The 23,896-nt window shown below is 49.7% G+C and overlaps 6 protein-coding genes across 6 annotated transcripts; 3 read left to right on the top strand and 3 right to left on the bottom strand.

The window, feature by feature from the left end:
* Positions 1–223: 223 nt before the first annotated feature.
* Positions 224–2,781, bottom strand: HD556DRAFT_768488 (uncharacterized protein). Its single transcript, XM_041311567.1, has 10 exons — positions 2,409–2,781; positions 2,253–2,357; positions 2,106–2,204; positions 1,970–2,059; positions 1,393–1,916; positions 1,148–1,342; positions 1,033–1,095; positions 730–980; positions 485–682; positions 224–427 (listed from the first exon to the last, which is right to left on the bottom strand). Exons 1-10 carry the CDS (start codon positions 2,534–2,536, stop codon positions 302–304), a joined length of 1,779 nt encoding a protein of 592 aa, XP_041156643.1. The 5' UTR covers positions 2,537–2,781; the 3' UTR covers positions 224–301.
* Positions 2,782–4,890: 2,109 nt separating this feature from the next.
* On the bottom strand, positions 4,891–6,426 carry HD556DRAFT_1396453 (uncharacterized protein). The gene is made up of 3 exons (XM_041303703.1): positions 6,269–6,426; positions 5,997–6,219; positions 4,891–5,941 (listed from the first exon to the last, which is right to left on the bottom strand). Exon 3 carries the CDS (start codon positions 5,936–5,938, stop codon positions 5,375–5,377), a length of 564 nt encoding a protein of 187 aa, XP_041156642.1. The 5' UTR covers positions 5,939–5,941; positions 5,997–6,219; positions 6,269–6,426; the 3' UTR covers positions 4,891–5,374.
* Positions 6,427–6,518: 92 nt separating this feature from the next.
* Positions 6,519–9,679, top strand: HD556DRAFT_1396449 (coatomer WD associated region-domain-containing protein). The gene is made up of 10 exons (XM_041303702.1): positions 6,519–6,586; positions 6,638–7,021; positions 7,068–7,553; positions 7,601–8,119; positions 8,168–8,334; positions 8,388–8,495; positions 8,546–8,754; positions 8,811–9,225; positions 9,277–9,452; positions 9,509–9,679. Exons 1-10 carry the CDS (start codon positions 6,569–6,571, stop codon positions 9,538–9,540), a joined length of 2,514 nt encoding a protein of 837 aa, XP_041156641.1. The 5' UTR covers positions 6,519–6,568; the 3' UTR covers positions 9,541–9,679.
* Positions 9,680–9,716: 37 nt separating this feature from the next.
* Positions 9,717–16,765, top strand: HD556DRAFT_768248 (glycosyltransferase family 2 protein). Its single transcript, XM_041311566.1, has 13 exons — positions 9,717–10,242; positions 10,300–13,326; positions 13,375–13,703; positions 13,757–14,111; positions 14,165–14,384; positions 14,433–14,555; positions 14,607–15,056; positions 15,108–15,131; positions 15,188–15,277; positions 15,325–15,389; positions 15,439–15,605; positions 15,660–16,281; positions 16,329–16,765. Exons 1-13 carry the CDS (start codon positions 9,878–9,880, stop codon positions 16,429–16,431), a joined length of 5,940 nt encoding a protein of 1,979 aa, XP_041156640.1. The 5' UTR covers positions 9,717–9,877; the 3' UTR covers positions 16,432–16,765.
* On the top strand, positions 16,754–18,638 carry HD556DRAFT_1396436 (NUDIX hydrolase domain-like protein). Its single transcript, XM_041303701.1, has 8 exons — positions 16,754–17,014; positions 17,077–17,205; positions 17,257–17,347; positions 17,400–17,420; positions 17,488–17,573; positions 17,620–17,653; positions 17,711–17,931; positions 17,979–18,638. The coding sequence occupies exons 1-8, from the start codon at positions 16,896–16,898 to the stop codon at positions 18,286–18,288; spliced, it is 1,011 nt and encodes a 336-aa protein (XP_041156639.1). The 5' UTR covers positions 16,754–16,895; the 3' UTR covers positions 18,289–18,638.
* Positions 18,589–22,632, bottom strand: HD556DRAFT_1446814 (uncharacterized protein; the record flags this gene model as incomplete). The annotated part of the gene is made up of 15 exons (XM_041307158.1): positions 18,589–18,923; positions 18,974–19,399; positions 19,451–19,518; positions 19,576–19,973; positions 20,029–20,090; positions 20,145–20,301; positions 20,358–20,545; positions 20,597–20,731; positions 20,788–21,103; positions 21,157–21,183; positions 21,238–21,851; positions 21,907–22,049; positions 22,105–22,219; positions 22,270–22,470; positions 22,530–22,632. 15 exons carry the CDS (start codon positions 22,630–22,632, stop codon positions 18,589–18,591), a joined length of 3,288 nt encoding a protein of 1,095 aa, XP_041156638.1.
* Positions 22,633–23,896: the final 1,264 nt, after the last annotated feature.

Raw genomic sequence — 23,896 nt, 5'->3', positions numbered from 1 at the left:
TTTGTGATCCGTCTGCTTATGGGGAGTTCCCAGGCTCCTTCCCATCCTTCGAAGAACTCGGAGCTGTTGTATGAGGGGTACCATTGCTGACCGATATCACCGAGATTCATCAGAAAGTTGTATTGGACTTCATGTCATATGGTAACATAAGGTAGGACGTGACAGGCTCGTGATATACAGTTCTAATATACACACTATATAAATCGTTAAGAAGCAGCTTCAGTAGACATTGAAAGAAGCCATAAGCACTGGATCTGGCAACACCAGCTAAGATCCCGAGCGCTAACTATGACTGCAGTCATCAATGTACCTGTGGTAGAGAGCCTTTCGCTATTCCGTTGAATGAGTAGATAACAACGCCAGTGATGAAGCCTGCGACAGAGTAGGCTAGGAATACAAGTGGGAGAGATAGGAGGACACTTCGGCGCTAAGAACAGGGTGATGTTAGCATAGGCTCATCATGAAGCAAGTGACAAGAACATACAGAGAGAAGTACAAATCCTTCGGAGCCCGATGTGGGCGTTCCGTGCGCTAATTCCGTCTTCTGACGTATGATGGAAATGAACGAGGTGATCATACTCAATACTGAGCACATGATGGCGACGAGACCTGACATGCGTGCGATACCACTCAGACCAGGTAATGTCATGAGTGTCACAGAAGCACTGAGGATGACAGCGGCCTGGATCATATTAGTTATCTAACCCCAGGCTGAGGGATGACGCTCACAACTAGACATGCACAAGCACCAGCCAGGAACAAAGGACCACCAGAATTAGACACGACGTTGCCCTCCAAGTCAATGTGGCCACCATAGTTTGACCGGTCAACGAGGAAGAATGGAATACCGAGGCAGAGAATACCAGTAATGATATCGACAATCATGCGACCTACAGGAACGCGTCGTATGGGGCGTCGCATGACAGGGACATCGTGGGGAAGAGGCTTGTGTGGTCGGAAGTGCATTTGACGCCAGTGAGCTGCAGCGTAACACAATCAAGGGGTGTTCAATATTATTTGAGTACTACATACCGACGCGAAGCAAGATACGGGCGATCATCCGCGTATGTGTTGTAGTTGACCGCAGGTTGGGGTCTGCACAAGGGATCGATTAAGTGGTCACTTGAGAAAGTGGACGATAACGGACCATTAAGATGGCCTAACAACTTGTGACACTCCTCCTGGGTGAAGGGAGGAGGGATTGGCTGAGGATGTGCCAACAATGGGTCTGTGTAAGACCAATGAAGAGCGTCCAGAGCTTCCTGCCGAGCACTTGGCGGCAATGAAATATGCGCGGGGTGAGTCTCCACAAATGACCAGTATCTGTATTCGTCATCAAGTCCTGTATGTTCTGGTTAGCAAGTGAGTTGAATACGAAAAGGCATCACTGACTGTCATCTTCCCCAGAGAAGATAATTCCATCAACACTAGGGATATCACTCGAGACTCTGCGGATTCGATGGTCTATCCAACTGATAACCGGCCCTCCAGTCACCTTCTGTCTCCTCCAACCTCTCTTCACAGCGGGACCTTCTCTGACCCACATTTCACATCCTTCAGGGGCACTACCGGCCATTTCCACAACCGACATAACCGCTTCCAACTTAGCCAAGTTGCGAAGATCAATATCGGTCGTAGCCTGAACACGCGGATTCACAAAGTATTTGGCACCGTGAGGTAGCGCCTGCTCTATCCATCCACGGCCAGCATACGGTCTGGACACTGACCCATACGAATAAGTATGTGCGGAGCCATTGCCATCGAGACGAGCAGGCTGGGCTCGCTGTGGAGTGGGGTGGCTGACACCGAAGGCATGTGGATGATAAGATTCTATCTCTGGGCTGGGCTGCGAAAACGTGGTCACGATGGGAGGCGTAGACGGGCGACCTTGGCGAATGATCAAGGGGAGACGCTCGCTGTAAGGTTAGGTTAGATGTAGGACCTCGTGCAAATACCGATCTGGACAAACTTCGTTTCTATGGGTATGTCTCTGCTCGGGATGTACCCAGTACTAGCCCCGTCGCTCGAGGTGTAGCCTGAAGAGACTTGCCGAACGGAGCTATCAAGGATTAAGATACGTTGAGGGACATTAACGCACAACTCACTGGGAAAGCATGACTTCATGCAGGGCAGGTAGTGGTACCGCCACTGGTTCAGCAGGAGCTATCATGCTTTCATCTCGTGGTGATCGAGGGTCAAAATGACTAACAGGATCATTATTTCAAAGCTAGTGCAGAAAGTACAGCACATACTCGTGAACAATGGGCGATGCAAGGTCAGCCGGCTGTTGAGGGGGGTAGAGATGGTAGCCCGGAGCGCGCGGGCCCGAATCTGCGAACGGGTCCTCCGAATGTATTCTGGATTGTTCATCAGACCATTGTCAAAGAGAACAAGTAGAAAAGACGCACGCCAGGCTTGCCTTGCTTTGGTTGAATTCACTGTTCGGACTACTCCAAGTGTATGTAGTACCAATGATCTCCCGCTCACGAGGCTGGAAGGTCGAGCTTGGCTTCCGGCTCGGTTGTCGCTGTGCCATCACCTGCGCGGAGGAGACCGATGAACCCCGAGGACGGGAAGTGGTTTTCGCTACTTTGGATGCTGCTGGGCGATTGGCAAGTGGGTCGAATTCGGTGACAGGAGCAGGAGCAGGCGCTGGCGCAGGTGGAGGTGCTGACGCAGGTGGAAGGGGAGGCGAAACTGAAGGGGAGATATGGTCTGCCCAGACGTTTGCTCCCTCATCTACATGCTCATCCAGCGGAGACGATGTGCGGGGAACTGAAAGGTCAAAGTAACCCGGAGTTGTGGCAGGGCCAGGTGCCTGTGCAGGGGGTGTTCGTGGTGCAGGGGGTGTTCGTGGTGCGGAGGGTGGAACACGAGAAATCTCCGATGGAGGTGCTGGAGGTGTTGAAGCTTGTGCACGAGATGGAGCAGATGGTGCAGTGGGCGCAGGTGCTGACGAGGAAGCAAGTTGCCGGGGTGCTGCTGAAGGGGCATATGTTACCTTTCCTGCTGGAGGAGGTGTAGCAGCTAAAACTGGAGGGGTGTGTTCACGGGGTGGGGCAGCTGCTGGAGGAGGAGTAGCGGTCGAAGCTGGAGGGGTGTGTTTACGGGGTGGGGCAGTTGCTGGAGGAGGAGTGGCGGTCGAAGCTGGAGGAGTGGATTTACGGAGTGGGGCAGTTGCTGGAGGAGGTGAAGCGGTTAAAACTGGAGGCGTAGTTTCACGGGGTGGGGTAGCTGCTGGAGGAGGAGTAGCGGTTGGAACTGGAGGCGTGGGTTCACGGGGTCGAGCAGCTGCTGGAGGAGGTGAAGCGGTAGGAACTGGAGGCGTGGGTTCACGGGGTCGAGCAGCTGCTGGAGGAGGTGAAGCAGCTGGAACTGGAGGTGTGGGTTCACGGGCTAGAGCAGGTGGAGGTGTCGTAGAAGGAGCTGGAGCAGGTTTCGGAGCGGCACTGGGAGCCTGTGTTGAGGCTGGAGGAGCAGATGCTTGAGCACGCTCTTCGGGTGGGCCAATTTCTTCTGGTTCGTCTGTGAACGCAGGGGAAAGGGTACTCTCAGCCGCGGGTTCGGGCGAATTAACCACGACGGAAGGAACTGCGAAGGCGGGCTCGGGTTTGGGCTCTTCGGTAGCTTTGCGTGATCCTTCAGGCGCTCGGGGTGAAGGATCCGAAGGATGTTCGGCGGTAAAAACGCCCCCTGAGAGTGGAGATGTACTCTGATTTGGAGAAGCCGCCTCACTAGCAAGGGCAGCTGCTTCACGAGCAGGTGACTCAGGGATGGTACTGGGGGCCATTTGGCTAGGAGGAGGTGTGGTGTCGACCTGCGTAAGGGACGCGGTGGAGGCCTCGCGCTCGAACTTGGGAGAGGTTGATCCTGCTATGGAGGCAGAATCAGGCTCCGTGAGAGGGGGAGTTGCTGAGCCTGAGCGATTTGGCAACCCTGGGAGACCCCAGCTCGTAGAGGAGCGACGCATCGCAGTTCCCATACGAGAGCGAAGGGTCTTCTTGGGAGGCGGCGTTGTAGACATCGCTTCAAGTTTGCTTACAAGCGATGTGGGCGATCGTCAAGAAAGCAAAAAAAAGCAAAAAGCGGGCAAAAACTATAGATAACACACTAGAGCACACAGTGCGGGTAGGATGTCAAGGGGGTGCAATGTGGACAAACGTCGGACTGTGCGGTCTAAATAGTAGCGATGCCTGGCGGTTTCGACGAGGTGAAAGACGTGTTTTACTCACAAGCACCGGTTCTAAACAGCAGTGATATGATGAGATGCGCGCGATTAGTGGATGATAATCGCGTGGTTGACCATCAGGAGAACACGTGTAGGTTCTATGAGGTGTAAGATACCTCATGTGAGACCCTAAAGCCCGCTGCGGATCCGAACATTGATAATGCTAGTGTCGCAGACGAGAAGGAATGACCCCATCAGAAGTCGGGAGTCATCAGGTGGATATGCTGTAAAGTTGCAGAGAGAAATATTGCGCCATGCTTCAGGTCACATTGATCAAAAGCCAAGCCCCTTCCGCGATGGGCACAGCTTCTTGGCCTCGTGAATGTGTGTGATGCGGTAAGAAGGGGGATGTATGAGGCGATACGATCGTACACGTTGTTACCTGCCCCAGGACTCGTGTCTTCCATTCCCATCACTTTTAGACCCTGACCACCTTCTTTTGTCGCTGTATCAGTTAGACGCTAGTAGGTTTTCTGAGTCCTGACAAGCTGAACAAGCAGGCATGACACAAATTGTGGAGTGTCTGTATCCCATTCAAATGGAAGAGGGCAGTCGAGTGGTTTTTAAAGTCAATATGAATCCATGATACATTGCTGCGCTCGGCTGGTATGAGATATCGGAAACCCGAGTCTTGCAAAAAAACCAGTCATGCCAGCAGCTCATGACACAGTAGTTGTTTGTATATATTGAAAACAGAGGCCTTTGCCAAACAGAACCAGATGGTATGTACGTATTACGTATGTACGCAAGCGTCATCGTGACATTAACACGACACCCGACCTATCAAAAGTAACTTATAATTAGGAGTACGGAGTCAATGGTGAAATTTTGAGAAATACATACGCGATCATTTGTACTCGGTACGTATGCACTGTAGGTTAGTAACTGGACACGTACTATAGCCAATTCGATGACAGAAAGTCTAAAAGTGCAACAAATCCCAGAATTTTGACCAGAACCTACGCACGCTGGTCTTGTGTCTTGTAAAAAAGGTATTCTTCCTTGTGCAAACTGATGCTTTAGAATCGAGTGACACTTTGTCAATGGAAGACAACGAGGGAAAGCCGCGTGACACCACCATATAAATCGCTGAATTCGAATCCATGCCAGGGAAGTAATCGGAAGGATCCACCAACGTCTGCTTATTCAGTCCAGTAAGAAAATGCGCGATCTATGTATAGATGTAAAACACGCCGCACTCACCACGTCTGCATCTGCGCTATCCTCGATTAGGCGGTCTGAAGTTGCATTCCATTTGAAGGAGCGCCAACGGTGTTTGTGGCATTCGAGCTCACACATGAGTGACTGACGCTTGAGTTCACGGAATCGCTCATACTCCATGTACGAGCGTCTAATGTATTGTGAGGTCTCATCAGCCCATGGAGCTGCATCGTCAATGGGAAAGAGAGCCTCTTCAGCTTTGCGTTCCACCCATGAGGAGTCCCAGTGGATAGTTATATCAACTGGTAATACCCCACTTCGTGTCAGCCAGACCCGCGCATGGTGGGCATAGTCTTTTTCTCTGTTGGAAATTGATACCATAGTCCAGAGAGACTGTGTTTGGAGGGTGAGGTATCGCCAGCGCTTGCAGACGTGCGATGCAATGACAATTCCGGGTAGTATGCGGGGACCACCGAGGGTCCCTGTGAGTTGGAAGATGCTTAGGAGAAGTTCCGCTGGAAGGCAGTTAATATTGTGCAGGTGACTCATGTCCTGCCAGTAGTCTTAGACCAAATCAATTCCAATTCTCAGAGGAGGGTGCACTTACGACAACAAAAACCTGCAAATGCTTGGGGAAGAGTCAATGTCCTGACGAGAAGAAAGAGTTCTAAACTTGAACTAGTGCCTCAGCGCCCAATTTAAAACTTTCTTGAAGGCCATGCCATAAAAGGCGTTGCGCCTCATGGCATAACTTAATGGAATGCGCGAGGCAGCGAGCTATAGTGAGTCCGAGTCATCATTCCACCGCACAGGGCACCACGATGCATCTTCTACAATTGAATAAATTAAAGGCTAGATTTCATGGAATTGCTTGCTAACGTTCAGCGCAGTGCCACTGGAGATCCGGGCCCGCTCCGCACGATCCGGGGCGTATATTCTGGACTCCTGACCAAGGAGAAAATAAGGTACCCTTGATAATAAAGTCCTGGAAGATCGTTTCAATAATTGGAGGTGTTTTTGACAGAATTGATCACGAGATTCAAAAGACACTTACCAAAAGTACCCGCTGGGCAGAAGCCACGTTTCATGACCCTTTTTCGAGGGGTGGAGAAATATCCATAAGCGTCACTATACTGTACTGTAAACACCGTCCAGGTCGAGCTGAACGACGCCGACGCCATGTTATTCGATGTCAATGTAAGTCCCAGAGCCATGCTATCTTAATAAATCTAATCTAGACATAACAAGCGAAAATTATTCTCTCGATCCGACCGGGTCAAAGGCGCTGATTTCCACCCTACTGAGCCATGGCTGCTAACAGGTCTGTACAACGGTTCCGTCAACATCTACAACCACGAAACTGGCGCACTTGTCAAGACTTTCGAGGTCTCCTCTGTCCCTGTACGCTGTGTCAAGTTTATTCCCCGAAAAAACTGGTTTGTTGCTGGCTCGGACGACTTCCAGCTGCGCGTCTTCAATTACAATACGCATGAGAAAGTAGTCGCCTTCGAGGCCCACCCTGATTATATACGATGTCTCACCGTACACCCAACCGCGAGCATCGTGCTTACTGGGAGTGATGACATGACTATCAAAGCTTGGGATTGGGACAAGCAGTGGAAATGTATTCAGGTGTGCTATCATGATTCGGTTTACACTCATGCTCAACTCGCGCCAGGTCTATGAAGGCCATACCCACTACATCATGAACATCACTTTCAACCCAAAAGACTCGAATACCTTTGCATCTGCTTGTCTTGACCGGACTGTTAAGATGTGGTCCCTTGGCTCCCCTACAGCTAACTTTACCATGGACGCGCATGACAAGGGAGTCAACTACGTCGACTTCTACCCTGGCTCTGATAAGCCATACCTGGTCACGACAGGTGACGACCGGACTATCAAAATTTGGGACTACCTCAGCAAAAGCTGCGTGCAAACGATGGAAGGACACACAAACAACCCAAGCTTCGCTGTATTCCACCCCAACCTGCCTATCATCATCAGCGGTAGTGAAGATGGCACCGTGAAAATATGGAACAGCAATACTTACCGTTTGGAGAACACCCTCAGTTATGCACTCGAGCGCGCATGGTGCGTCTCGCTGCGCCGAGATGCGAATGAGGTGGCTGTTGGATTTGATGAGGGTGTCGTCGTAATCAAGGTCTGTTTGCATCATTTACACGCTCTGCATATCTGATACCTCTCAAGCTTGGCCGGGATGAGCCCACATACAGCATGGACCCATCAGGCAAATTGATATACACGAAGAACCAAATTGTGCTATCTGGAAACCTTGCCACGCTTTCTGACATCTCCACGGCAGACGGTAACCGCATCCCCTTGTCGATCAAGGAGATCGGTACTACAGAGATCTTCGCCACGGCGTTATTACACTCGCCGAACGGACGCTTCGTAACTGTCGTTGGTGATGGGGAATACATTATCTATACTGCGCTCGCATGGCGGAACAAGGCGTTTGGGTCGGGTACAGGTTTCGCATGGGCAGGTGACTCGAACACGTACGCTGTATTGGAAAGCAAGGTGAAGCTCCGTGTGTTCAAGAACTTCAAGGAACGCGGTGGTGCGGGGATGAAAGGTGCAGGAAGCTGGGCAGTGGATGCTATTTATGGAGGTCCGGTGCTTGGTGCACGCGGAAAGGGTTTTGTGATCTTTTGGGATTGGGAAAGTGAGGATATTGTGAGGCGGATTGATGTGGATGCGAAGAATGTAAGTTCCGACATGGGTTGGATGTTTATGATGCTAATACTTTGATAGATTTTTTGGTCGACGACAGGGACGCTCGTGGCGATTGTATCGGACGACTCTTACTATATCCTCAAATTTGATCGAGATGCTTACAATTCCAAACTAGAGGAGGGCGCAGAAATCACGGATGAGGGTGTCGAGGAAGCATTTGAAGTTGTTGCTGAGATTTCGGACAGGTGCAGTCTTATCAGCAGAAGTTTCGTCCCCAACTGATTATATTTTTTATCAGCGTAAAGACGGCGAAATGGATAGGTGACTGCTTTATTTACACTACGGCTGGAAACCGCCTCAACTACTTCGTGGGCAATGAATCGTACACGATCAGCCCATCCGATACGTGCGTGCATGATGCGCTTTGATCATCACTTTGAACTGACACTGCTACAGTTCGATGTATATACTAGGATACATACCCGCACATAATCGGGTGTACCTTGCGGACAAGGACATGAATATCTTCGGGTATTCGTTGTCATTGAGCGTTGTTGAATACCAGACAGCCGTTCTCCGTGGTGACATGGACTCGGCAGCTGAAATCTTACCGACTTTGCCCAAGGAGCAGCTAAACAAAGTTGCTCGGTTCCTAGAGGGTCGAGGTATGCATAATTTTAATTACGTATTGGGGCCCAGGATTCAGCCGCTCTTTCTTCAGACCTCAAGGAACTTGCTCTGCAGGTGACGACAGACCCTGATCACAAGTTCGACCTGTCATTGCAACTCGATGACCTAGACACGGCGGTCAAGATTGCCCGCTCTGTCTCAGAACCAGAGGCGGAGGCAAAGTGGAAATTGATCGGTGATCGTGCTCTTACAGTATGGCAATTCGACCTGGCTCGGGAGGCGTTCGAAAAGGCGGGTGATTTGAGTGCGCTAATGCTACTTCTGCTTTCGACGGGTGATCGGGAGGGGCTGCAGAAGCTTGCGGCGACGGCTGAACAGAAGGGTGCGAACAATTTGGCATTTGCGACGCTGTTCCAGCTGGGCGATGCGAAACCCTGTGTGGATCTACTTTTGAAGACGAATCGTGCACCAGAAGCTGCGCTCTTTGCACGAACATACGCACCAAGGTAAGCGTAGTCCATCCGTGTATGTCATATTTGATACTAATTTCGGGGTAGCGAAGTACCGAAGGTAGTTGACGTGTGGCGAGGCGAGCTGCGGGCTAAAAATAAGGGCAAGATCGCAGGGAGCATCGTGCACCCATCTGAGCATGCCGAGCTATTTGAGGAAGGTTGGGAAGAGGCTCTTGCACGCGAGGCTGGTGGGCCTGTTGATGTGAATTCCGGAGATTCCGGTAAGTCATGTTTGGGATTTTTCGGGCGCTTGTTTCAATGACTGATTGAAATTTAGACATTTCCCCGAATGAGAGTGAGGAGGCATGATCATGAGATTGGGGCAGTGGGATGACGATCAGTCTACTTATAGCATACGACTGTTGCTGCGCATGTCTAAACACTTCTGTTCTTTACACTATGACGTTGAACTCGACGCTACATGATGATGATGACGATAAGTTATAGAACGGAGTTTATGGTTGGTCGGTTGCCGTCCACGAGAGGGTCTAGAACCCTGACCCATTTGGGTGGATGACACGATCGGGTCGGCTGCCACACTTCGGATTTTTACCTGCTCTTGCAAGACAAGGCTGCATTTTTCCTTCTGGCATCCTTGATCCTTCTTTCATTTTCAGTCTTTTTGTCCTTCATTTGAGGGCCAGCAATGGCCTCCGGCTCGCTTGCCAACCACGCCGTCAACTCTGGCGACCTTGTCGACCTCGTTTCCTCGTCATCCTCTGCAACGGTGTACCCCAACGACGATGCCATCGTCACCGTACTCAACACCCGTTTTCGTGCTGACTTACCGTATACAAGGATAGCCACCACCAACTTGCTCGTCGTCAATCCATTCAAAACACTCGCCAACGTCAACGACATCAGTGCCAAAGAGTATGAAGAACGGTGCTACAAGGATACCAACCTGCCACTCGCGAGCTCTCGGTTGCTCCAACCGCATCTCTATGAGTTTGCAGCGCAGATGTACCTCCTCATGCGTCGGCGGAACGAGTCCCAGTCCGTCATCACCCGGTTCGTATGCTACAATGTCTATTGTTGTCTACCTACTAACCGTGTTAATAAAAACAGAGGCATCACCGGCTCAGGCAAGTCGTACAGTACCCGTCTCCTAGTTGACCAGCTTCTTCGGCTCTCTGCACGCTCAAAGAAGGAAAAACGCATCGCATGCCAAATCAAGGCGTTCTCCACGTTACTCGACTCGTTTGGGAATGCCAAAACTCTCCTGAACCCAAACGCCTCGCGTCACGCGCGCTACCTGGAGCTTCATTTCAATGCCCGCGGTCGCATTGAGTCGGCCAAAGTTCTTGCGTTCGCGCTTGACAAATCCCGCCTTACTCGCCTCACTCATGAGGAGCGTACGTTCCATATTTTTTACCAGTTTTTAGCCGGTGCTACACCCCAGGAGCGGGACCACTTTGCGCTCGAGGACCCTTCGGATTATTCGTTGTTGGCATCATCAGGGTGCTATCGCCTGCCAAGTGGCCCCTTCAGCGATGATGCCATTGCGATGCAGGAAGTACTTGCGGCGATGCGTACCTTGGGCTTCAAGGCGAAGCATATCTCATCAATATTCACCTTGCTTGTTGCAATTCTCCTGCTGAGCAACATCCAGTTCTCAGAAGCAGACGCACGCGATGTTTCTGCATATGTTGTCAATACGCCTGTGTTGGAGCAGGTGGCCAAGCTCCTTGGTGTGTCTTCGGAGGATCTTACACTGATTTTGACGACAAGGACGAGTTATGTCCGTAAGGAGCTTTATACCGTTCTCCTGAATGTGGAGCAGAGCGCAGCCCAGCGTGACCAGTTCATGCGCGACCTATATGCTATCCTCTTTGCATACGTCGTCGAAACCTCGAACCACAAGATCATTCGCCCCAATCAGGAGGAGCTCCCAAACTCACAGATTGTGATCTTTGATCAACCTGGATTCCAGTCTCGTGGGCCGACTGGTAGTGGCTCGATGTCATTTACGGGGACCGCTCCCTTGATTTCAGCATATGGACAGAACGGGTTCGATGAATTCTGCATCAACTTTGCGGATGAAGTCATGCAGTCATACATGCTTCGCAATATGTTTGAGGACAGGATTGGGTACAACAGCCACGCCATCGGCGACGGCGTTCCTCTTCCTTCGATATCTACCATGGATAATTCTGCTTGCATCGAACTGCTTCGGGGTGCTCATGTGTCGGAGCGCTCAACCAAGAAGCCGGGGGGCATCCTTGGCGTGCTCAGCAAATCATGCTCTTCCTTCAAGTCTGGAAAGGCTGGTGAGAAGAAAGACGAAGATATGCTGCAGGACCTCATTTCCAAGTGTGGGCCTCACGCGTCCTTTGTGGCGAGCCCATCCCAGGTTGGGGCTAGCGAGAAGAACCTGTTCGGTATCAACCACTACGCCGGAAACTGCTCGTACGACGTTACGAATTTCGTTGAGAAAGACTCCGACCTACTCGATTCTGCGTTTGTGACCCTTCTACGCAATTCCTCTGACGCATTCATGTCGAAGCTTGTATCCGGCCCTTCTCTTGCAGCTGAAAGACATTCTAAGGACGAGGCTATCATCGTACAAGCCCAAGTATCATCTCGCCCACTTCGCTCACCCACCCCCATCGCTTCTCCCGATGGCTCAGGACCTCCGGCAAGCGAGGATCATGCACGTCTTGATGCGTCCAAGATATACCCCGTTACCACCCAGCTCAACCATACCCTTTCCGAGATCATCGCCTCTCTCGACCACACACACCTTTGGACCATATCATGCATTCGCCCGAATGATTCCAATTCGCCAAACTCGTTTGACAAGCGCCGGGTCAAGGCGCAGGTCCGGTCGATGCTTATACCTGATATCGTTGCACGCAGGAGTATTGAGTTCGTCGCAGACTTTGAGCAGACTGCGTTCTGCGACCGCTATGTTCCCACGATGCGGGGGTCGGAGATGGAGCGGATCCGCCAGTGCGCAGCAAGCAATGGATGGAATGAAGGGTCAGATTATGTCGTGGGTCATCGGAGCATCTGGCTGTCGTACGGCGCATGGAAGACCGTGGAAGATGTTGTACGTTCTGCTGAGAAAGAACAACAGAGGCGTTCTGGAGAGGATGTTGAGGATGAGGAGAGTGTTGCTGGAGATGATGTGACGGACTTCACCCAAGCAGATGTTGTCCATGGAGGATACGCTAACGAGAGCAGGGATAATTTGTTAGCCGCTCGGGTAAGCAGTGGGGGGTCACGATACCAGGATCCCAATCGTTTGGCGCCGTACGGAAACGCCGGGTTACCTTCCCCTGCCTTGGGAATCCCTGCCTATGACGACAATGATGCTGAATCATCATCTGAGTGGGACAAGAAAGGCGGAAGCCCTGGCATGGAGTCGCCTCCCGTGTCCAAAGAGGGCGAGATGATCGTCAACAAAGCCCCAACCGCAGTCGAAGAAGTTCCTTCAAGTACCTCACGCCGATGGTGGCTCTTCCTAGTCTGGGGCCTCACTGGCTGGATACCTTCTTTCGTCCTTCGCTACGTAGGCCGCATGAAACGCCCAGATATCCGGCTCGCTTGGCGCGAAAAACTCACAATTTTCCTTCTCATTTTTCTCATGAACGCGCTCGTGATCTTCTACATCGTCGAGTTCGGACGGCTTTTGTGCCCTAACTTCGACAAGGCGTGGTCACCAACGGAGGTCTCGGAGCACACTGGAAACAGTGACTGGTGGGTTTCGGTGCAAGGGCAGGTTTATGACATGTCGAACTTCATCCACGGTGACCATAGCGATATATCTGGTATTGCCAGTAACTCGGCAAGCGACCTCGAGGAGCTTGTAGGGCAAGACTTGACAAACTACTTTCCTCCACCGCTTACGCTGGCCTGCCCGGGCCTCGTCACTCAGACCTCAGTGCAACTTGTGTACAAGAACTTTACCCCTGTTGTGCCGCTCGCCATGCACATGTCTGGTTCTGCAGAGAGTACGCAGGGAACCGCACTTGACAATGCGGGTTGGTACACTGCGACATTCCAGCCGAAGATGAAGAATTATCACAAGGGGCCTTTAGTCTGGACTCCCAAGGAAATTGCTGCACAAGCTTCAGACCAGACTATTCAACGGTATGCTTGCATATTGATAACCCAGTTGGTTACTTACACGACTTCTAGTATTTGGGCTATCTGGGAAAGTGGCATATATGACTTGACTGACTACGTCAACACTGTAACGATCAACCAAGGCGCAACGAGCATCTATCAATTCCTGAGCACAGACGTGACAGATGTCTTCAAACAGCAAGCTGGGCAGGACATTACGAAGCCGCTTAATACTGCTCTTGCGGGTCTCGATTCTGACACGGCGGCAGCCAACATCAACTGTCTCAAGAATATGTTCTATCTCGGCGAAAGTGACTTCCGGGATACCCCTAGGTGTCTTGTTCAGAACTACCTGTTATTGGTGTTTACGAGTATCCTGTGCGCGTCTATCGTGCTCAAGTGTATGTCCTTCTCTTTCAGCTGATTGTCATTCGATTAATAATGTTTCTCCCAGTCCTTTCCGCACTTCAACTGTCTCCCAAGCGGTCGCCTGAGATGCAGGACAAGTTCATCCTTTGTCAGATTCCTTGTTACACGGAGGGTGAGGATTCTCTACGGCGGACAATCGATTCCTTGGCATCGTTGAACTACGATGACAAGCGGAAACTGCTCTTCATCATTTGCGACGGTAACATCATTGGCAGTGGGAACGACCGCACGACTCCCCGTATTGTGTTAGATATCCTTGGCGTGGACCCTAAGCTTGATCCTGAGCCTTTGTTGTTCAAGTCGATCGGTGAGGGCTCAAAACAGCTCAATTATGGCAAGGTATACTCGGGCTTGTACGAATTCGAGGGTCATGTTGTTCCGTGAGTGTCTGTCCCTCATCTACTTTAGTGCGAGTCTGAGAGTTGATTTACAGGTACATGGTGGTTGTGAAAGTCGGCAAGCCTACTGAGCGTTCGAAGCCTGGAAACAGGGGCAAGCGTGACAGTCAGATTCTCCTCATGCACTACTTGAATCGTGTCCACTTCGATGCGCCAATGTCGCCTCTCGAGCTCGAGATTTACCACCAGATGAGGAATGTTATTGGCATTGATCCTGCTTTCTACGAGTACATTTTCACTGTCGACGCTGATACAGTGAGTTCATCGTCTTGGTTCTTTCATTTACGCTGACGTCCTTTGCAGCAAGTAACGCCCGAATCTCTGAATCGACTGGTTGCGTCTGCTGCAGACGACTCAAGTATCATTGGTATCTGTGGTGAGACCAAGCTCACGAACGAGGAGGGTTCATGGTGGACGATGATTCAGGTTTGTTTACCCCTTTACCTCTACTGCTACCCGAGTTGACATCGAATATAGGTATACGAGTACTATATCTCTCACCATTTGTCAAAGGCCTTCGAGAGTCTGTTCGGTTCAGTTTCGTGTCTTCCTGGATGTTTCTCGCTCTACCGTATCCGCACTGCAGACAAGGGTCGGCCTATCATCATCTCCAACCGTATCATTGACGAGTACGCCGAGGGAAACATAGATACGCTTCACAAAAAGAATCTGTTCTCTCTTGGTGAAGATCGTTTCCTGACGACGCTCCTCCTAAAGCACTTTCCCACGTTTAAGACCAAGTTCATTCCGGATGCAGTCGCACATACTATGGCTCCTGAATCTTGGCGTGTTCTGTTCTCACAGCGGAGACGGTGGATCAATTCTACAATCCATAATTTGTGCGAGCTGGTGGTTTTACCCGAACTTTGCGGGTTTTGCTGTTTTTCGATGAGGTTCTTCGTTTTCATCGATCTCTTGGGCACCATCGTGAGTGTCGCATCTTTGCACCCGTAGTTCTTGACCTAGATTTTCTTCTAGATCCTGCCAGCCACGGTTGTCTACGTGAGTCTCAGTTGTATCGAATTTGACATGCATTTCTCATCATATTATTCCAACAGTTGGCTTATCTTATCGTTGTCGTTGCTACTGGCAATGCGGCTCTGCCATTAATTTCTATCATCATGTTGGGTATCACATATGGTTTACAGGCAAGTCGTCTACTATCTCACAGGACTTGACTTACTGTGCATCGCAGGCTTTGATCTTCATCATCAAACGTGAATTCATGTTGGTAGGATGGATGGTAGTCTACCTCCTCTCGTGAGTGTCTCGTGTGCAGCATTGCCATGCGTATTTACCTTTGTTGCAGATATCCGGTGTACAGTTTCTTCCTACCCATTTACTCATTCTGGTGCATGGACGATTTCTCCTGGGGAAATACGCGTATTGTCATTGGTGACGGAGGTAACAAGAAGGTTGTCATGAAAGAGGATGAGCGGTTCGATGAGTCAATGATTCCGTTGAAGAAGTTCAGTGGTGAGTGATCTCGACGCTTATTTACTACTCTTCAGCTCACGGTTGATTTCCCAGACTACGAGGCAGAAGCTTGGGAAAATGGATCACATCGTTCTGATGAGACAGGTTTAACCAAACCTCGTTCCAATCGTCCTTCTCGCCAGGGGTCTCCGCAAAGCTTCCGTCCGTCTCTCACCGGCGATTACTATCGAGATACGAACATGACCAAGAACAACTCAAATACCAATAACCGCGGTCCCCCCTCTCATATCAGCCATGGTTCTCGACAAGGGTCAATGCATGACGGACGGCAGCCATCCGTACCGCAGTACAGCATTCCACAGATGCCATTTATGCCGTTCGGCGGTGGAGCAGGTTCAGTACATGGGTCGGACTATGGACACATGGCTATGATTCCGCCTCTGGGATACCAGCACTCTGGCAGTGTATACGGTGGGATGCCTCAAGGTGCAATGATGATGAACATGCCTATGATGACGGGAGGCTCTCAGACAGGCGGCTTTGGCACGCTACCTGCGATCGGAGGAGATGCACGGCCCCTGTCGATGTTCTCCATGGCAACATCTGTGAATCCATTCGCTGGCCCGAGCTTCAACCCCAATCCTACCGACGATGACCTCTTCAATTCTCTACGGAACTATCTCAGCACGCAAGATTTGATGACAGTCACGAAAAAGTACGTCATGTATTGTTCTTTTACCACTCGGTACTGATTGATTGCAGGACCGCTCGTGAGGCGATCATGGCTAAGTTCCCCAAAGCTGATCTTACATCCCGGAAAGACTTTTTGAACGAGTCGATTGACAAGATTCTGTCGCAGTCATAAAGGAAGCAACATTTCTATTGCGTGATCTCCATAATATTCCTTACTTCACGAACGGCGCCAACGTGCCTTGAACATTCCCTCATCATCGTATTTCATTCTATTTCAGACAATCGTTTGGTCGCATATATGGACACTGCCGCTCGTCCTGAGAATTATCACTGCATCGTTGTATCATCCTTCTTGGACTATGCACTCGTACGTACTATAGACTTAACCTACATAATTAGGTCTCTGGACATGGGTTTCCAATACACTCTTTCTCTAAAATTGACGACGTGTATATCTAATTATGCCTTACACAGCCGTCGTGATGAACGTGACTAAGACTTGTTCATTGCATGCGCCTGCGTTCAACGTTAACGTTCAACTTCAGTCTGAGTTAAGTATGTCCGTAGGTGTCGGATACGAAATTAGCTCACAAAATACACACTGTGATAGAGAACTACCTTTCCCTGTTATCCAAGATGCCTACAGACGAATCCGCATCTGCTCCTCGCCAGCCATATCATGTCCGTACATTTTCCAAACCGACCGTCGAGCTTTTTGAGGCTGCGCTTCCCACATTGAAAGAGGAGTCTAGACAGTACGTCCTGACTGCTTTGACCACCCTAGAATACTGGAGCTGTGCATGGTGATGGTACTTAGATGCATCGAGAATCTGTTGAATTATCGTGCACGACACATACAGGTCAAGTTCCCTCGGAGTCAGAGTGCGGCGGTCCTGGTTCCATTGTTTATCGGTCGTGCGGGGGACCTGTATGTGTTACTAAGTCGGTGAGCTCCTGGTTAGCTGCGTCCTGTTTATGACTGAATTGCTGCTAAAAGGCGGTCAGCTAGCTTGAGGCAGTATGCGGGTGATACTGCACTTCCGGGAGGAAAGGTGGAGCCCCGAGATATTACTGTTGAGGATACTGCGGTACCCATATGGAATTCCTTTTTGAATCTTGGTCTGACTTGTCTGTTTGCAGAGGCGCGAGACCTTTGAGGAGGTACAGAACTGTGTAATTACACGGGTTCTTATACTAGCACTGATGTTTGAGGTGAATTCCGCTGCAGATTGGGCTTATTCCAGACCGGGAACGAGTGCCCTTGCTGTGTGTGATGGAGCCCTTTCTTGCTGGTAACCAGATGGTAGTGACTCCGTGAGTGTGTTGCTGGTGTTTTGCGCGGACTGACACAGTCGTTTAGGGTTGTTGTGCTCATTCTAGACAACACTATGCAGGTATATTGAACTCATGTTGGAGGTATCATTAGATGTTATAACTTTTTCGGGTCATAGCCCAGTCTCAACGAGTCGGAGGTGACCTCGATATTCTCCCAGCCCCTCGCTTCCTTCCTCGCGTCATCTTTCCCTTTCCACCCATACCGTGTTCCAGATCCTTTGATACCCTACCACACGGCGATAGAGTGGGAATGGAGCGGAGGCGGTCAAATCCGCATGCATAGCTTCCTCACCGGACGCGAAGCAGACGGCGTGAAACCTGTGTTTGGGCTTACTGCGTGCGCTTATAAAACAATACCCACACAAATATTTACACTAATCTTAGGAGCATATTGATCTACGTTGCCATCTGGGGGTACAGACGTGCTCCAGACTTTGAGTTGCAGCCGCCAAACGCGCCTACGCAGGCTCAGCAGATCGCTTGTGCGCTCCTCACGCCTTCGAATCCACTGCGGCTGGCGTGCGAGGGCGAGGGCATTGATGCGAATGTAATGGCTGAGTCTATCCTGCATACACCACAGGAGCTGAACTCTGGGCCTGATATGATTGAGTGGGACAAGAGCGGTAGAGAAAGGGAGAACACAGGGCGCCAAAGTGGCCAAAGTGAGCGCAAGGACGGTGACGCTAAACTCTGATGTTCAACAGCGAACACCTCACTGATGCTGATTATAACTCGTATTGGAACTGGTGTCGTAGCCGGCTACTTACATGCCAGAGTAGACGATCTATTAGATGGATTTGTATTTCTTTTTTACGTCTGAGCTTCGTCTTGCTATCAGTATGATGAGCGTCACGCATACGGTAGTTGAGCGCGTACAGCGGCATGCTCGCACGAAGGACATATAACAATTCTGTACTGATCGATATATACTAGTACAAGGTTACTGAGTCGACAACGAGAATCAAATACAACAGTCTGTCAAATTATGAGCCAATCAAACAGTGACGGATCCAGAAGGAAGCTCTGCTTTGCCTGTCAACGCAGCTATGCTATGCACGAGCTGTTCAACCTGTTTCACAAGTGCACTAAGTCGGAGATCCTGTTCTACGAAGCGAGATTCCACTATCGCAGCCAGCTTATCGACTCGTAAGGAAAGCGAAGTAGTCTCGTCCACGTTAGCCAAAGGTTCGTCTGATGTTTCGATGCCTGTATCTTGAACCCGGTCTTTAATCTTGACCAGCCAGTGTTTGTAAGGGTGGTGATCTGTGGCCACGTTGAACACATCGTGAAATGCACAATCGCCGCATAGGGCAATGGGGGAATGGCTTTCTGTGATAATTGTCAAGCTTTGTGCCCCGTTAGACGTATGAAAATCTGACCTCCGCAGTTAAAGCATACATAAAAAATGCCCTTCATCTTGACGTCGCATTCAGCACAAGAATAGGCATCCTCATTCGCGGCTGAGGTTCCAAGTATCTTCTCGAATGCTACTCCAATGTTCCCATTGAGCTTCTCACCACCTCCCCACAAATCGACACAGGTGGAAGAATCATCTGCTCGAGTGGCTTCTGTCGGATGCGGAAGCTCAGGTCCATCTGATTGCGTTTGGGATACGTCTTCTGGCGGTGTTGTGGTGGGCAGAATCTCAGATAAGAAATTCCTGGCATGCCATCGAACCCGGCTGCAGCGACTATAAGGTAGCACCATGCGGAAAACAAGCAAGTTGTGCGTCGCCTTGTGGTCCGATGGATATTTGTGTTTTGAAATTGGTAGAGATTGGCATTCTGAACACAAATTATACCCGTCTAGATATGATCAGTCATATTGTGCACCATAGTTGTTTTGATCGCACTCACCATCCTCGCAGTCTATACAACGGTGATATACATCAGTGATAAGGGAGTGACATGCATCGCAGCAACACCTGAACACCAGATAAGTAGATGGTTGAAGAATGATAGCTAACAGAAGCTGGACTTACTCAAACAATCGTTTTCGTATCTCAAGTTCAGCTAATGAACTCCAGTGCTGGACATCTGATTCAGGCAGCCCTTTGGACAGGGATTTGAACCTTTGTTGTTGCTCGGGCAATAGGTAAGGTGGGATTTCCAAAGGGAACGACTTTCTCTTATTGTGAAGCTTATTCAAGCACCACAAACGGATATATTCGTCCTTGGGATCTTCAGGCTGCTGGCTGAGGGTGTATGCGACGAGCTCCACAGGCCTTTCTAGCAATTCCTGGTCCTCTGTCAGGCTGAAGGGACCAAGTTTCAACGCTGTCGTATCAATCTCCAGCTCAGTGTCGTCAACCTCAAAATCATGGGCTTCCCAATATTCAGCGTCGTCTGCGGTTCGTTCTGGGCTGTGCCAACAGTTGTACTATTGCGGGGCGTCAGGGACCGGAAATGAATATACTGTTGCTGTCTCTACGCACCAAGCCGTGTGCATACCACGTGAACCTCGCTTTTGCATCTGTTCCTTGCTGGCGAAATGATTCTGTTGTAGTAGTAGAAGGAAAAGCGCATCACAACCGTGAGTTTGGGAGCGTACCTGCCAGTTGTTCAACACGCAGATCCACCGCTTCCAATATATTGGATATCGTCTGAGTTGCACATTCAAACTCTCTATCCACCAGAATCACTGTCTTGGCGAGTTTCATGATTTGTAGATGCCTCCTCGTAACGAGGTAAAGCACTGGGAGCAAGAACTGAACAAACATTCATGTGAGCATTCGGTACAAACGTTGAGTGAACGATGACTCACATTTTCGATGCGGTCGGATCCGAAAAGTTTGAAGGACTCTTTGGAGTCGATTTCATACTTTACAGCGTCAAGTCTTTTCACCAAGTCCTTCTCCTGAACGTTGCGATATCCATCAGACAATTGCGTGAGATCCAAGTCTGAGTCCTCTGGCCCAAGCTCTGCAAGAGAACGCACGAGCCGTTTGATGCCTGTTTACATGTGTTAAATATCCGGATTCAAAGGTGAGAAAAACGCCAAACCTTGGATAACATCTGAATCCAAGTACAAGGCGATACACCTCCTGTTTACTGGAAGTACATCTGCTTGCGCATGAACCATGCTGTGCAAGACTTGTTCAATTCGTGTGTGGTAATGTTGGCTATCCACTCTCCAACCTTTGCTGATGTAAACACTCCAAGTTCGACCTGACGACAATGACTAAAACACTCACCTGCAGCCCAGTATGCAAGTGCTTGAGGTACACTCAAGCCCGGAAGTATCGCGGACGTAAAGGCGTTAACTTCCCTTACGCTGATCAAGCCATTTGCGTCCTCATCGAAGACTTCGGATAAACTCGAAATGTAGAAAACTGACAGATATTTCAAGCACCACTCGTCTGCAGGGTCGACTGGAGGAGACTGAGTGTGGGGTGCGCTTGATGTCAATTTTGGGCGTGGAGCATCACCATGCAGGTTGGAGAAACGCTGCGTGAAATAATCATGGAGTTCTGCGATGAAGTATAGTATCTTGACGCTTGTTGACCATTTCTTGAAGATCATAAGTAAGTATGCGCTTTGATCACGCCTGCGCAAAGACGTACCATCTCTTTCCAGATAAATTGGAGGTGCTGGTGAAATTGACCGAGTTAGTGAGGCATAGGGCCGAGTTTCTTAATCCTTACTGGATCTTTGACCCGTCTAAATTTGCCGCCGAGGGCCGACATAATGCGCGTTTCAGAATCCTTGATGGCATCTTTGATCTCGGCTGTCTGTTTATCAAGCTTGAACATGAAGAGCGCACGATTCTCGTCGAGTAAGCTGACTACAGGAGTGCGCAATTCGTGAAGCAGCGAGGCATCAAGGCGATACTGCTCCGCGACCGATTTGTTCGCTGATGGGGTTTGTGAAGGAGGTTTGACATCTTTGGACGGGGCATCAGAGCGTGCTTGAATCTGTGCTTCCTGCTGCTTGGCAAATTTCACTAGCTCTGTTAATTTGTCTTCGCTTTCGAAACCTGGATCCATTCCACCGCGCATGATCACTTCTTTCGCAAATCTCTTTTCGCGTTCGGTTTCAAAATATTGAGCCATTGCACCGTGAAATCTCTCTCCTTTTGCCATTTTCGCTTCGCGTTCAGCTAGCATCTTGGTGAGATCCTCCAGCTTTTTGATCGCAGTGTCGACTCCCAACGCCGTCCTGATAGCCAAGGCGTCCCGAAGTTCCTGTATACACTGGGTAAAGTTCCCGCTGATCGCGAGGAACTTATCCGCCCAATGGGATGATCTAAAGAATTTCACTAAGGATGCAATTCTCAATCCGGCGAGAAATTTAAGAATTCGAGATCGACTGACCGACGAATTTCGACTTGTAGTATTTGTCGATGGCATTTCCGCAATCCTCGACATTGTGCTTCATTTTATCCAAGACACCATCCAGTCGGCCGCGAATAGTGCCGCGAGGTCCTACAATGTCTGGGTCTCTGGTGTCTTTAAGTCTATCAACGGATCGAATCAGCGAAATTTGTGTCGAGTGAGCGTCAACCAACGAACTGAAGAAGCATATTCATCATATCAAATGCCTTTGCAAGCATCAAACAAACTGTACGATCGTTCTCTCTTCGCCTTATTTCAAAATTCACGACAGCCTTGAAAGCGATTATAGCCACTACAAGTTATCTTAGCCGAAGTAGTAATGTCGACAAGTCGAATACTCACCACTAACAAAGGGATGGATCTGTTGCAGAGTATCCAGGGCATCCATCACCTTCTTTGCCTCTCCAAAAAAGCCGCCCATATTCTTCTTCAGGAGGTCCGCAACCATCTGGTCAGCTGAGGACCGCTGGATGACTGCAGCATTGTCATCGTATAATGTGTGCGCTGATTCAACTTTTTCAGTGGTCTTGGAGATTAAGTTCCCTATGCGAGGACACGATGATCTGATTATTAAGTAAGTGGATGGAGTGACAGCGACGAACCTGCCTGGTCCACATTTTTGAGCATTCTAGCCGACGTTGATTTAGAACTTGTGAGGGCATCATACAATGCCTTCTGCGCTCGTTCTGTGGTGATAGCGGACATGTCTTGTTATTAATGAACCTCAGAGGTTCTGTAGAAGAGAAAGAGATTGTAGGTTGTTAAGCAACAAGGGAAGGTGAATGAAACAAAAGTAGACGATCTATAAACGAGCTCACTAGTCGGTTTATATCCATAGAATCTGATGCTTATAGGCGCTGAACCTTGTGTTCTATCATAGATAAGCCTTATTCTGCATAGCGGCGGCGCCTGACATACAGCGCTAGATGCGTGCAATCACCAGGGAGTCAAGTTGATCCCGCCATTAGCATAACCTGCAAAATGGTCTCCCCCAAATGAATGAAGATAGTCGTACAGAAGATCACTGGTATGTAAATTTGAGCGAGTGCTAGCGCTTGGGGCTTCATGCAACTCACCTAAGTTTTGGCGTCAGGAGTCTTTTCGGGTCATAGTTATGTCGTCATTTACATCTTTTCCTTTGGATATAAGTGGTCGATGTGGCACATTGTGACACACACTCCAAACGCCGTCCGGCAGGACGACGCAAGTAAGCATAAAAGGAACACTGCGATAGGAAGGGTCAGTAAATAAAGATTAGAGAACTCGGTGATTTCGGCAAGTTTTTCATGACAGGATAATTTGTAGTTTCTAGTTTGTTGCCTCGGAGCTAGAGGTGATTGATCCTAAGATGCACTCAGGCTAATGATTTGTGGGTAAGAATGAAGTTGCACAACACTGATCTGGCATAACACTCATGTGGCGAGGCATAATTTGCGATGAACGTGAAAGTCGCCGAGTGTCTGAATTGCGCGAGGGTACTCCCACCGATTATGCAGTACTGAAATCCATCGATTATGAAGAACTTGGCCCTGACAGGATGGACAGACCATACGCAAACGAAATACGTAGTCGTTCGTTCTCTTTTCAGAAATAGATAATGTTAATCAGTACTCACGAAGGTCAACTTCCAGCTAGTATACACAGCCACCCACACAGAACCGTGGTCATCAGAAAAGCGTGGACCCGATAACTGTTGACATTGTAAAACTTGAAGCGCTACGTATGTTAGGACAGGTGGGTTATGAGAAGGAAGCCAGCGCTACTCACCACACGCAACGCAACCGCGACGACGTCAAAGTCTACTGACCGCCTATCGTTCTGTCCCACATCGATGCCAGGGGTATCTGATATGCAAATCTCACTTTGGGAGGTGACCGGACGTCGGGGCAGACAAACAGAGGGTACATGAATATAGCCTTGGATGTAGTAGTATTCTTCGATGACGGTCGTCAGGTCGTAACTTCTTCGA

The sequence above is a fragment of the Suillus plorans genome (genome assembly GCF_016647745.1).
Source record: "Suillus plorans strain S12 chromosome Unknown HD556scaffold_57, whole genome shotgun sequence".
Taxonomy (NCBI): domain Eukaryota; kingdom Fungi; phylum Basidiomycota; class Agaricomycetes; order Boletales; family Suillaceae; genus Suillus; species Suillus plorans.
This window is presented reverse-complemented; position numbering and strand designations above follow the sequence as displayed.

Excerpts from the sequence above, each read along its gene's own strand:
- HD556DRAFT_768488 (XM_041311567.1), bottom strand. The coding sequence starts at position 2,536 with ATGGCACAGCGACAACCGAGCCGGAAGCCAAGCTCGACCTTCCAGCCT. Across the intron at positions 2,060-2,105 it reads CATGAAGTCATGCTTTCCCA|CTCCGTTCGGCAAGTCTCTT; the intron begins GTGAGTTGTGCG and ends AATCCTTGATAG. Across the intron at positions 1,096-1,147 it reads GTTGTTAGGCCATCTTAATG|ACCCCAACCTGCGGTCAACT; the intron begins GTCCGTTATCGT and ends TCCCTTGTGCAG.
- HD556DRAFT_1396453 (XM_041303703.1), bottom strand. The coding sequence starts at position 5,938 with ATGAGTCACCTGCACAATATTAACTGCCTTCCAGCGGAACTTCTCCTA.
- HD556DRAFT_1396449 (XM_041303702.1), top strand. Across the intron at positions 8,120-8,167 it reads TTGATGTGGATGCGAAGAAT|ATTTTTTGGTCGACGACAGG; the intron begins GTAAGTTCCGAC and ends ATACTTTGATAG. Across the intron at positions 8,755-8,810 it reads TCGGTTCCTAGAGGGTCGAG|ACCTCAAGGAACTTGCTCTG; the intron begins GTATGCATAATT and ends CTCTTTCTTCAG.
- HD556DRAFT_768248 (XM_041311566.1), top strand. The coding sequence starts at position 9,878 with ATGGCCTCCGGCTCGCTTGCCAACCACGCCGTCAACTCTGGCGACCTT. Across the intron at positions 15,057-15,107 it reads TCGATCTCTTGGGCACCATC|ATCCTGCCAGCCACGGTTGT; the intron begins GTGAGTGTCGCA and ends ATTTTCTTCTAG. Across the intron at positions 15,606-15,659 it reads TCCGTTGAAGAAGTTCAGTG|ACTACGAGGCAGAAGCTTGG; the intron begins GTGAGTGATCTC and ends TTGATTTCCCAG.
- HD556DRAFT_1396436 (XM_041303701.1), top strand. The coding sequence starts at position 16,896 with ATGCCTACAGACGAATCCGCATCTGCTCCTCGCCAGCCATATCATGTC. Across the intron at positions 17,206-17,256 it reads CTGTATGTGTTACTAAGTCG|GCGGTCAGCTAGCTTGAGGC; the intron begins GTGAGCTCCTGG and ends TGCTGCTAAAAG. Across the intron at positions 17,348-17,399 it reads TTACTGTTGAGGATACTGCG|AGGCGCGAGACCTTTGAGGA; the intron begins GTACCCATATGG and ends GTCTGTTTGCAG.